We start from the raw sequence: 12,437 nt of genomic DNA, 5'->3' as shown, positions 1-12,437 counted from the left end.
AGTTGCAGGCTGCAGGTGTGCTAGGCACGCTTGAGGGGAGCACTAACAGGCTGCCCCTGGCACTGGCTGGGACACTTGTAGATGCCCATATTGAGTTTTAAGGCTTAAAATTAGGAGGAGAAGGAAAACATCATTTCCTTACCCTAGAAGCTACCTGCCTGAGCTGTGTCCGCTGTGGCATGGTGCCGAGAGGGACAGATGTGCCCTGTGGGGCTGTGCCCATGCAGCATCCAGCTGGGCCACACTGCAGCGCCTTTGGGGCTCCCCAGTTCAGGCAGGATTTGGCACACACCAAGGTGCAGGGATGGGAAAACCCTCCTGGGGGTAGCAGTATAAGAGGAATCTGGGTGTTTATGCTAAAGTGATTGGTGGTAAGATAATTAAGTGTTGAGGTCTACAATGGCAAGGGACCACTCCAGCTGAAATCCAGTCAATTAAAAAAATGTTAGATTAATTATCATAGAATCACAGAATGGCCTGGGTTGGAAGGGACCTCAAAGACCATCTAGTTCCAACCCCCCTGCCATGGGCAGGGACACCCTCCACTAGACCAGGTTGCCCAAAGCCCCATCCAACCTGACCTTGAACACTTCCAGGGAGGGGGCATCCACAGCTTCTCTGGGCAGCCTGTGCCAGTGCCTCACCACCCTCACAGTAAAGAATTTCTTTTAATATCTAATCTAAATCTACCCTCCTTCAGCTTAGAGCCATTACCTCTTGTCCTGTCACTCCATGCTCTTGTAAACAGTCTCTCTCCAGTGTTCAGGACTAATTCCTAGTCCCCTCAGCATTCTGATCTACAGTTTCACTTATCGTTTGTAAAAAGTTGTCTCTTTTCTTGGTTGCTACCTGAAAGCTCTGTGCAAACCCTGGTGCAGCAAATGTGCAGCGGCACAGGGCAGCTAGGGGCAAGGCAGGTGCTTCCATGCACAAAAGAAAAAAACAAATAGGAAACAAATAAAACTGCTTTTTCCTGTGTCTCTGTTCCTCTAATTTCTCCTTGATGGTGAGCAAAGATAAAAATTATTCTAGCTGAGATGTGAGTTGAGGTTTATGGTGTAACTCATGCTTTCTGAAGCACTTTGTGTGATCTCTGTAGGCTCAGGCAGACCCTGCTGTGTTGGTTTCACATGAGCCGCATTTTAAAAGTTTCCTTGAAATGAAAGGGCCGCAACTTTTATTTTTCTACAGAACATTAAGGCTTGGGGCGCCAGGTGTGCACAAGGCTGAAAGGCAGCGTCACAAGAACGTCCGCAGCTCTGTACCGGTGCTGTGCACAGGCCCGCGGCTCGCATGTGCTGGTGGTGCAGGCGTCAGCCGTTCTCCTCTCCCCTCCCGGGAGCGGTGGTGGCTCCTGCCGCTCGAAGGATGCTCAAGCGTAGGCAAAATGGCACCTGCACCTTTCTTGCCCCCTTCACCCCCCAGCAGTGGGAGCATGCCAGCCGGGCCCCCGGGCCGCTGCCGCAGCTCACAGGCAGACGATGCCGGGGACGGCTGGGCAGGCTCTGCCGCCGTGAGGGTCCCCCCGGCGCACCGAGGAGCTCTGCAGGCCGCGCGCTGCCCTGTGCTCCGCCGAGCCCACCGCCGGACTACAATTCCCAGCACAGACGGCCGTTTCCCCCCGCCGCCGTCGTGCGCGCGGATCGGCAGTTGCCCGTTCGAATCGACCAATGGTAGTGGGACGGTGCCGGCTTCAGCCAATGGCGGTGCGCGTTTCGGGCGGGGCGGGGCCGAGGAGGGGTGGTGCGGCGGACCAATGGGGAGGCGGAGCGGCAGGTATGAGATGGCGGCGAGAGCACCGGTGCCCAGCGGGCGGCGCGGCGGCAGGTAGGAGTGGGGCTTCCCCGGGGCGGGCACCCCCCACTCCTCCGCGGGGCGCCCGGGCACCCTTCCCGGCCCTTCGCCGCGTTACGAGTCGCTGCCTGGCCCGGCCCGACCTCCGCGCTGCGGGCTACTCCGTACTCGTCCGCAGCGTCGCGGCCCCGGCCCGCCCATTGCGGTGGTTCCGCTGCGAGCCGGGCTCTCACCGTCCCTGCTGTGGCGGGGCAGCCGTTTACCCCCCGCTGGGCCGAGGTGCCCAACCCCCCGCCCGCCGCGTCAGGCGGCCACCGGTGCTCGGCCGTGCCGCCGGGCAGCCCCCCTCGCTTGGCGGGACGGGAGACATCGAGGTGGCACCCTGCAGGCACCTCCGGACTGGTTTGCTGCGGTCGTCCGCTCCCCCGTGGGTTCGGCCTCGGCGGCTGGGGAGCGCTCCCTGCAGCGTCCCTGTGCTGCATTGCAGGGGAAATATCGCCCGCTTCTCCGGCAAAGGGGAGAGCTCCGGCTCTAAACCAGCCGCCCTCGGGCAGGGGGACATTCCCGCAGGGAAGAAGCGTGTCCCTGCACTCACGTTAGTACGGGCTAGTGCCCGCCTTGCAGCTCTGCCCCTGCTCCGGTGCAGCCGTTCGCTGCCTGCAGAGATACGAGCCGGGCTGTGGCCGGGCTGGCTCAGTCCTGCAGTTGCAGAGGCCCAATATCGAGCACTTGGCAGTTGCAGGGTTTGGTAGGGTGATGGCACTATATAGACTTGCTTTGCATCCAACCCTCTCTTCCTCGCTTTGTCCACTCTGCGTGCATTATTCTTGCTTTCTAAATATGCATACACTGTAAGCTTTACATAATTAAGCTTTAGCACGTACTTTTACGTGCATAACCGTTCTGTGGCTGCTGCCAATAAAATAGTGGAGACTGTATGAGCATCTTACCAGAATAGTGTTTTTGGATTACTGCTAAAAAGCTGTAATATCCCTTCCTCTTTTCCCCCCCGCCTTTTTTTTTCCCTGCATGCATGGCAGTGCACTGTAAACTGAGTATCCTTTAAGCAGTAATTCTTGTGGACTTGCAAAATAAATTTAGTTGAGGGCTGATGCCTCATACCCAGCCTGAATCACGGTGGTGCTGTCCCATTCTCTGGGTGGGACCCATCCTGATGGCACTTGCTGTGCTTAGCTGGGGGAACTGCTGCGGTGCCTGGGTTGGGGCAGCGTGTTGTTCTGGAAGGAGGGATGAAGAAATGGTGCTCAGTGTGGCGCGTTTGAGCAGGGAGTGCCTAAAATGCTGGGCCTGGTTAAAGGATGAGTATGCTCCGTGCAGGTGATACTTAAATCATTCTTTTGGATAAAGCATTTTAAAAGTGGCCTGGATCAGTCCAAATGACTGAATTTATTTGCTGACAGTTGTCATTAGGATGTAATCCCCCAGCTCTTTACCCACCCTACCGCAAGCAATTATGTTAAAGCCTGAAGCGTAACTTTTACTCCAATGCTTCCTGTTAACCACAGGTAGTGCTAGCAAATTGATCTCTTGCTTTGCAGGTCTAGCACCACAAAGACCACAAAGCTTGCTTTTTTTTTTTTTTTAAAGTATGCTTCATGACTGTGCTTTTGCCCCTATTTCCTCTCATCTGGAGAGAAGTGCAAGTTAACTAGTAAAGCTTGCATGCTGCGCGTGTGGTCTTATTGCATGCTGACTTAAAGATTGGAAATGAAAGCTAGTTGTCTTAAAACTCCTTACCAAATGTTACTGAACATGACAAAAGATGATTTGTGTGGATCTTTTCGGTTTGTGGTCTCTCTAACCTCTGCCTGGCTCTTCATAACTGAGAATGATGATTACAGTGTGCCCGAGTGCTTAATTTCAAAAGGGAAACATCTGTCTTTTTAATGAATGCATTTAATGTTCGATTTGAGCAGCACCTAAATGCTTTGCCAAGCACTCAGTGTTCACGTCGGCCATTTGATATGGCAGGGGTGGGATGGGCGGAAGGTAAAAAGCCATGGGCCTGGAAGGCAGGAGGTGCTGAAAAAAGGCAAAAAAGGCAGAGGACATCTTGCTAAAATGGCTTGATAGTGTGTCACTGTATAACTGAACATTGAGAGCTCACATCGTAAACAGGCTATGAAGAGAGACACAATTGCCATCTATGTTTTACTGCAAATAGGAAAATGTTCACTGTAAACATGAATTAATGGCAAAAAGTCAGTGACTTGCTGAGGGTCATGCAGAAAAAATGGTTGATTTCAGAGTTAAAGCCAAGTCTGAGCGCATGGCTACTTTTTTTCTGAAGATAGCCGGGAGCAGGGGACAATCTTATTCAAACATTCCCTTCTCCGCAGCTCTCACTAAAATCTTTGAGACTGAGACTTGTGTTTAACCCCCTTACTCAGTCCACGCCCCATCAGGCACACATCCAGACCCAAACTCAAGGCTGAGTTGCATTTGCAGTATTTTTGTATATTTGCACGTAACACCCTGTCCTGTTCTCATCCAGGGCCTGGGCTGGGCTTGGACAACAGGATCCTTGTTCTGCTACGCTTCAGTTTATTGTCTGTTTGCATGAAGGGGGAGCATTGCTTGCCCACATAGCCCAAAGCAGCGTCTGGGTCTCCTTGCCAGCCTAGTCATTGCCTTGTTGCTGTGTGTGCATTTACATGCATATGAAAATGTCACCGGGCTTCGTTAACACTCCTTTAAAGGTGCCTGGGCACTCAGTTCAGTCTGAAACTGAAGCGCTGGACACTGTGCTGGGAAATCAAATTCCTTGTCCTAAAGGTCAACGGTCTTCAGCGTGTGTTGGTTTAATAAGTGGCATGAGCAGATGGGAAGGAGACAGGGCAGCATGGAAATGTTGGCTAATATCTAATGGCTGCACTGAAGTCAAGCTCTTCTTGGAAATACTGTCCCTCTGTAAGCTGGATTAGGCTCCTGGTCACAGCTGAGCCCTTGTATTTTCCACTTGTTTCAGAGTTAGCTCTTTCTGTAGGATCTCATTTTCACTTGTTCTGTAGGATCTCATTTTCACTTGTTCCCTAGCTGGAGGCAAGAACACAGAGCCGAGGAACTTTCTTCAGCTTGTGCTCTGCTGGTTTCAGGCACGGACCTGTTGTGCTGCTTTTGCGCAGAAGTAGCAGGCTCTCGCCGACCCTGCGCTGTGATTCTGGAGACTGATGCCATGGGTTCCCGGGGTCCCAAGTCACAGGGGTCTTGGAGCCAGCTTGGGGAGAGAAATGGGAGGAACTGTGGCCCCATGGTGTGATAAATTTGGCTGACCCATTACAGTAAGCATTACACTTACTGTTGTGTTTGAGTATTTGGTCCTTTTCTCCGAGGTGCGACAGACTGACTCCCTGGCTCTTGGCCTTTCTCACCTCTACGCTAGGTACTTGCAATTAAGCTATCTAGAGTTTCCTCATAATTTTTTTCAGAAACTGTAGATAGTGAAGAATGTGATAAGCTGCTTAAATAATTGCCTGCCAGCTGGCTTACAAGAACTTTTAATGTGTTTTCTTTTGGCCTATAAAGCTCTAATAATTTGGAGTCCGGCCAAAACATCCTTTCTTCTTGAGTGGTAATGTGGCAGCTCTGATTTTCAGAGGCAGGAAGTTCTTGGGGGAGCCGGCATTAGTTTCCCTTTTTGTTTTGTTGGAGTTCAGACTCAATGTTGAAACGTAGCTTTATGGTTTGGGAGTTGCATATGGGCATTCCTGCAGCCACGCTCACGAGCTGTCATATAGCAGGAGACAAGCATGCTAGGACTGGCTGTGCCTTGGAGAGCGGGAAGCTTTTTAGGGAACATCCATCACAAGGTCTTGGGAGCGCCTGGAGCTCTCACGCACGTGCTGCTCCGCATCCTCCTGAGCAGCACATAAATGTATCAGTGCTCCCTGGGCTCTGCAGAGAAACCGGGTGAATCCAGACAGGGATGACCTGTCAGGCAGGATGGGAAGAGAAGCAGTTTTTGAGCAGTATGGGAGAGTTGCATAAAGTGACAGGGTAGGTTATTATCATAGGAGTCCTGGTGTCTGTGTACGATATTCCAGTTTTTGGCAAGCACCAGGCCTCCATTCTGTTCATTTTGGTGAGTTAATTGGGCTGCTTTGTGCCTCTCTGTCTCTCTGGTACAGCATGCTGTCTGTGCTGCTCTGTGGCTGGCCTAGCCTGTTTATCTGTGTTCCTCGGCAGCCCTGACCAGATGTCACCAGCTTATTTAAATGCTGGCATGCATCCAGGTGTGCCTCATTGCAATTCCAGCTTGTGAGAGTTTACACATCTGGAACATGGGATGTGGCCTCTGACATACTCCGTGGTGTCTGCAGAGGATTGCTGATGAGCAGGGATTTGATGTGCTCTCCTCTTTTGCAAACACCACCATGATACAACATACAGATGCAAGCAAGCAGCTTGCCCGTTGCACCTTGAGTGAAGGAGCACTGTGGAATTACAAAAGTGTAAGGAACAAAACCAAGAGCTGTGACTTCCCGAGTACCTTTGTTCTCTGTATTTGCCAGGCTATGACCACAAAATCTCACCCAACAGCACTGGTGGGAGCTGACTGTGGGTCCTGACCCAGGTCTTGGTATCCCCTTGGTCCAGAAAAAACAAGCAAAGCTGTGAGTGCTACAGCACATTATAATCAAATCATGATGTTTTGCTCAAGCGCTGACAGTTGATGGTGGGATGGCATTCCCAAATGTATTCTGGGTGTGAGTTGGTGCTACCAGTTTTGGGTGATTATCTTCCTGTGGAAGGGCTGGATGAAAACACCCTTCATTCCTTGCTGGGTTGCTCTGAGCTCCATTGTAGTTGCTGCAATAGCTTGTTAATTTTGCTGTGCTGTTTTTTTGTGTGATTGCTCGATTTTCTTCATGTCAGAAGTAAACCTGATTGTTGTGGGGCTCCTCTTTATAGACGGTAATTCTGCTTTGACCTGGACACTGGCTTGGAGTTACTGGACTAAGAAGCATCTACATGGTGTATCTTTGCTAGTCTCTGAGCTGCATTTTTCCCATCGTCTGAAGGATGCCCTAGCCCTCTTATCTTCAAGTGTAAGGGTGACAATCAGACATGCATGCAGCAATTCAAATGCTAGAGGCCATAGAGGTAAAGGTAGGACTGGGCCATGCCTCTTACTGACTTCCAGTACACTCAAAATGGGGAAGTAAGAGAGTTAAATACATTTTAAAATGAGGAGAATAAGGGAATGCTATCATTGTTGGCAATTGGAAAGTATCCTTCACACTTTGAGGATACAGCAGATGCGTGTGGACCTTGCAGTCCACCCAGCTAAGGACTAAACAGACAAAAGTGGGAAGAAACTTCCTACCTGGGATATGGACGAAGCTGAAGAGCGGGTCAGCTGGCGGGAGTCCATGGACAGATGTTTGGTAAAGAATATTAGATTACACAAGAAAGGTGTTAGGGTTCAGGAAAAGAGGAGGTGTTCTTGCAGTTTGTTAGTTTGACTCGTGGTCAAAGGTAGTGGTGGGTAGTTCTGCAGGGCGTGGGGAGAAAAGGCTCAAAATCCCTGTCCTAGACATGGGACTTGGCATTCAAGGCAGATACCACCTGGCCCCACAGGGTACCCGATGGTATGTTATTCACAAAGCAAGTGGCTTAAATTAGTAAAATAAAGCAAAAAAGATGCATTGTTTTGTCATGATTGTAACTATATGACTGGGGCAGGGAAAACTACATCAATACAGTTTCTATACAAACTAGCCCCAGGCCCTGGTGACCTTTTCCCGAGGGAGGCAGCATGCCTGCCCAGCACGTTCTGGGTGGTGGGAAGTGGCTGCAGGGCTTCCTCAGGCTGCGACCTTCCCACCCTGCCACGGAGTTGTGGATGTGGCCGTGCAGCGCCCTGCAGTGCTGCCAGGCTCCTCCAGCTCCTGGGCACTGCTGGGCTCTTGTCTGTGTCCTGCGTCCCAGCCGTCCCTGCCTGATAGCTTTCAAACCAGCTCTTTTGTGCTCAGTCCCATGTTGCCCCTCGCTCAGGAGCTGGATTTCTTCTAAATATCTGCAGTGTGACCTGATTATTTTTCCTGTCCTTCCTCGCCCTCCTTTTTAATAGTGTCTACAGAAAAGCTGGTGGAGTTCAGTTATATCAGTCATGCTGACTGATAGTGCTGCCTCTTCTCTTGGGATTCCTCCTCTTTTCTGTCCCTCCAGCATTCATTTCAGATTTAGCTATCAGCCCTCTAAAGACAGGGTATTGCCTTTGTTCTGTGTTTGTACAGCACGGAGCACAGTGGAGTCCCCAGCTGTGACTGAGGTTCCCAATGCCACAGTGATAAAAGTGAATAGATCAGTAATGAGAAGAGGCAGCTGCTGCCATCTAAAAAGATTCAGTTTTGGTGCTGGTTTCCATGAAATCAGGATTGGATCTAAGGCTCCTCTTCTATTGCTGCTCCCAGTAGGGGTTTATATGAAAATAAAGACACAAACTTTAGACTGCATTGAAAGTCATGAAAATTGGAGCGGCATTGCTATTTAATGCTGTTAGACTCTGTTATTCTGATCTTAAGGCAGATATACGAGCTTGCAGATCTTTAATGTAAAATTACTGGGTTTCTGGCAGTAGTTGTGTTTCTGCATTTTTTACAGAGGTAGGAGGCTGAGCCATCGCCCACCCTGGGATGATCCAGAGCTGTGGTGGTGGTGCTGGGAAGGAGACTTGGTGAGGAGCACCACAGTGAACACGTGGTTCCTCTCTAAGGCACCTCTTAGTTCTTTTCCTCCTCCTAGCACGAGAAGGCATCTGGATACTCTGATGTTGTGGTGATGGCTGATTGAAGTACTTTGACTTTAAAATATTCCAGTGGCTATTATTAAAGATATCACAAAAGCATTCACTGAGGTCAAACTTGAGAAATTTCATGCTGAAATGCAAATTTCCTGATGTTTCATATAGATCAAGCTGTCTTGCTACTGCAGTTTTCTTTGATACTGGTAATATGTTGCATTTTGTGTTTGTTCCAAAGCACACTTTCCTCCACTCCCCCTTCCAACTCTTATCTTCCCAGACAGGTCCATCTCCAGGTTCACATTACAGATGTGTAGCTGATGTTGCTGAGGTCTGCTTTGAGTCCTTTACTGAGACAGAATTTGAATTCTTATAATATAGCAGTGACTTGAATATCCAATTTACCTGATGTCCAAAAGACAGCCAGTTGTTACGTTAGTTCCAGGTTGTCCAGCACAGGCTGCCATCACATAATAGAAGCTTTCTTTCCCGGCTCCTTGCTGTTTAAATTGTGTATTATTATCTGGTTCCCATAGCCAAAAGGCTGAATCACTCCATGTTAGCTGTTTAAATGTGAAGAAAGCAAAGCAAAAATTAAAAGGCATTGTTATGTAGTATGGCTTACTTGTATCAAGTCTAGAGACACTGGTCAAGGATCGGCACCCACTGTGCACTTACCACAAAAGGACTCCCTCTGCCCCTGAAGTCCTTATGAGTATAACCCTAGGAGAAAAATTACGGCGTGTTTTTTCTTGACATTTTTTCAGATGCAAATCAGTCATCCTATGAAGAGTTACTGTGCTAAATCTGAGGCCTGAATGTGATCTTTGTTATGCTGTGGTACAAGAATGTCGGTCTGAAGTACAGTCCTCAAAGCAACCTTAACTGTGAAGTAGCTTCTAATGTCTCTACAGTCCATTCCCATTAGACTTCTGTTAAATCTATTTTTTTTTAATCTAGGAAATAATTTGTCTTCTGGTCCTTTTGTACTTAAAATGATTCCACATAATTCCACTACGGTTCTTTCATCTGTTTGCAAAATCTGGGATGGCTCCTGTCTGGCTCTGGAAATACTGTCTTCAGACATCCTCATTAATTGATTCCTTACTCTGGCACAACATAGGAAACGATGCTACTTCTCTCTCCCTGGGGAAATACGAGCCTGTGTGCATCTGTCCCGTCTCCCTTTGTGCTTAGCCAGGCAAAGAATGGCTCATGTTTTGTGTTCTTTAGCACTGCCTGCTTATCACCCTGCTCTCAATATTTGGTAGGAGCCTGGCTGTTTCTCAGTCTAAAAATTTTGTTATTGTAGAGGGAGATTTTCTTCCATTATCTGCCTTATTTTTCAAAGCTCTTTAATCCTTTTACTCCTGTATAGTAAGACTCATCTACTGTGGTGTGTCTGAAGTGTTAGCTCTTTAGTGACAACGTATGAAGTGCACAAAATGGCACCAGAGATGGATTTTGCCCACTGGATTAGTTACTCGGGCTCCTCTGAAATCTGCAGTTTCCAGCTTTTCCACTTTCCCAGCTAGACAAACACAGCTAATGCCTTGCCCCAAAGGTACCTCTTCCTTCTCTTTCTTGGCTGACTTGTGTTCTCCTTATGATCTATTTCATGTTGCTTGAACCTGTTTCTGCCTTCACACGGATGGAGTTAGAACAACATAAAATCTGTACAAGCCACTAAACCAGTTAGGTCTCACCTATCTGCATGCAGGCTTGCTGCCATGTGAGCTAATCTGCCTGCTTGCACAGCTCTTGCACCACAGGTTCACTCACCAGATTTTGCCAGTTAAAGTCTCATTTTTGCCCTAGTTTCCAAGGCATTTCCCTGGCCTGGATCTAGTTACCTTAGGGATTAATTGATCCATCATGATTTTGACCTCCTGCACCATCCACTCCCCATGAAATGATGGGGCTGTCATGCCTGAAGCAAGAACGTTGTGTGTGACAGACAGCTTTCTTTGTGACTTGGCTGGGATCACAGGCTTCGCTTCTAAAAGATACTAGAATGGCAAGAATCTCAGCACAATATAGGACCCATTTTTTTTAATCTGCTGTCTTAATCACAACCCTATTAGTACAAGGTTTTATTATTCATTGGGATTTGATTTTATTCATGGGATCAGAGAGGAAGCTATTTATTCTTTTATTTTATCATCTTTTGATGTGACATAAAGCAATCTGAGATCACAGCATACTGAAAATATAATTCTGTAATTGCAAGCAAAGCAAAAAAAAAAGGCAATAAACTCCCTGAATACATGTTTGCTTCCCCTTTGTTGCTGTTATATAAACTGTGAGTGTAGGTAGAGTACATCCATCTTCCTTTTTTAACATGAAAACAGCAGATGGGGCACATGGCTTTTTCTGAAGGTTATAGCATGTGCAGCAGTGAGGATTGGCAGGGTTATTGTGTGTAAAGCCAGTGGGGGCTTTATCTTTGCTCAGAAATAGGGGTTTGCTTCACATTTCCATTTTGATTAGCAATAATGATACAAAGGCAAATTTTCTGCGCAAGGAAGAGCTGCTAATAAAGTGACCTTTCAAAATTAAGTAGCTCATTGAAGTGCCATACCACAATAAGAGTATACAAGGCTGGTCCCAGCTGTGGCAGGCAGGGAAACTGGACGGGAATCCAGAGAAACGTGGAACGGGAAACATGAAGTGGATGAACGGCACACAGTGGCACAGTAACGGTAGCAAAGAGCAATGGCCAGGTGCTGTTTCCAGCTCTGAAGAGGCCAATCTACGTGCTTTGTCTTTGAAAGGATCTAAAAGTGTGAAAGGCAGGGGCAGAGAGTGTTTCTAGCAAGGTTTCTGGGGACGGGGTTGTGCAGTTAAGGGACTTGGCTATTGTCCTGCCAGTGCCGTAACATCGGTTGTGCTCGGATGCTGTTGGGAATGAGTTTGCATGGCTTTACTCATGGTAAACACAGGGTAGATCTGGGGCTATTTTGTGGATTCCTCTTGGATACAGGTGGAGAGCACTTAATACCACACTGGTCCTAATTCAAACCCCCGGTTTCTATGTAGGAATTATTTGCCGTTAAACTCCAGCTACGCAGCCTTTGGCAAGAGACATGAATCAATTTGTCCAGCTTTTCTTTTCTGTTTTGTCTCTGTGTGAAGGCTGATGCCCAGTGTGTGCCAAGGGGGCCTTTCAGACCCAATAATGCGCCCTTGTGTCTCGTAGCATGCGTGGAATTTGCATAGGCTGTGCTGGGACAGGCAGGTTTCTTTTGTTGCTGGAAACAAGGAGCAAGTTCTTTTCCCTGTCTCTGCTTCCTAATGCCTCTCCAAAAGCTCTCAGCACTCATGTAAGAAATTTACTTTTTTCTATTTATTTTTGCATTAAATGTTGTTAAACTTTGTGCAACTTCTAACGCTGGCTGTGCGGAGAAGTCATGTCAGTCAGTTCTAGTTGACAAAATTGTTTAATTTTCTTTCTCTGAATCTAGATACCTAATTGTCAGAGGGAGCAGATAATCTGTGATGCTTGATGTAACTGCTGCAAAGTATTTGCATATCTTCTCTGTGGGGAAACAAAACTGCTAGTGAGTGAATAACAGTGCACGGATCATTGCAGGCAGGGTCACTGGGCCTATACACTTGCTATTAACCCTTCTCAGGATCTGTATTGCCACAGAATGAGTTGTCATGGGTTTCAGGCAAAGGGCTTGCTCCACATTATGGGCAGAGCTGGCACTTTTTTGTGCAGCGTAGCCCCGCGCAATGAAAGGCGAATACGATCAGATCGATTGGCAGTTGTTTTTTTGGCAGCTGATACAGAGTTGTTGCATTTCGGTCTTGATTTATTGCAGATAACAAACTGCTGAAAAACAGGCTGGGAGGTACTCTGAAAAATATGGCC

General features: G+C 48.0%; 1 protein-coding gene across 3 annotated transcripts in view; it reads left to right on the top strand.

The window, feature by feature from the left end:
* Positions 1-1,763: 1,763 nt before the first annotated feature.
* ARHGAP19 (Rho GTPase activating protein 19) overlaps positions 1,764-12,437 on the top strand; it is a 46,774-nt gene continuing 36,100 nt past the window's right edge. For 2 of the 3 annotated variants that reach the window (XM_054832327.1, XM_054832325.1), the window contains exon 1: positions 1,764-1,827. In XM_054832327.1, coding sequence (XP_054688302.1) covers positions 1,784-1,827 — 44 coding nt within the window. In that variant the 5' untranslated portion in view covers positions 1,764-1,783. Of the gene's footprint in view, positions 1,828-11,797; positions 11,884-12,437 lie in introns of those variants that run through there. The other variant, XM_054832326.1, reaches the window with a different exon arrangement.

The sequence above is a fragment of the Grus americana genome, chromosome 7 (assembly GCF_028858705.1).
Source record: "Grus americana isolate bGruAme1 chromosome 7, bGruAme1.mat, whole genome shotgun sequence".
Lineage (NCBI taxonomy): Eukaryota > Metazoa > Chordata > Aves > Gruiformes > Gruidae > Grus > Grus americana.
This window is presented reverse-complemented; position numbering and strand designations above follow the sequence as displayed.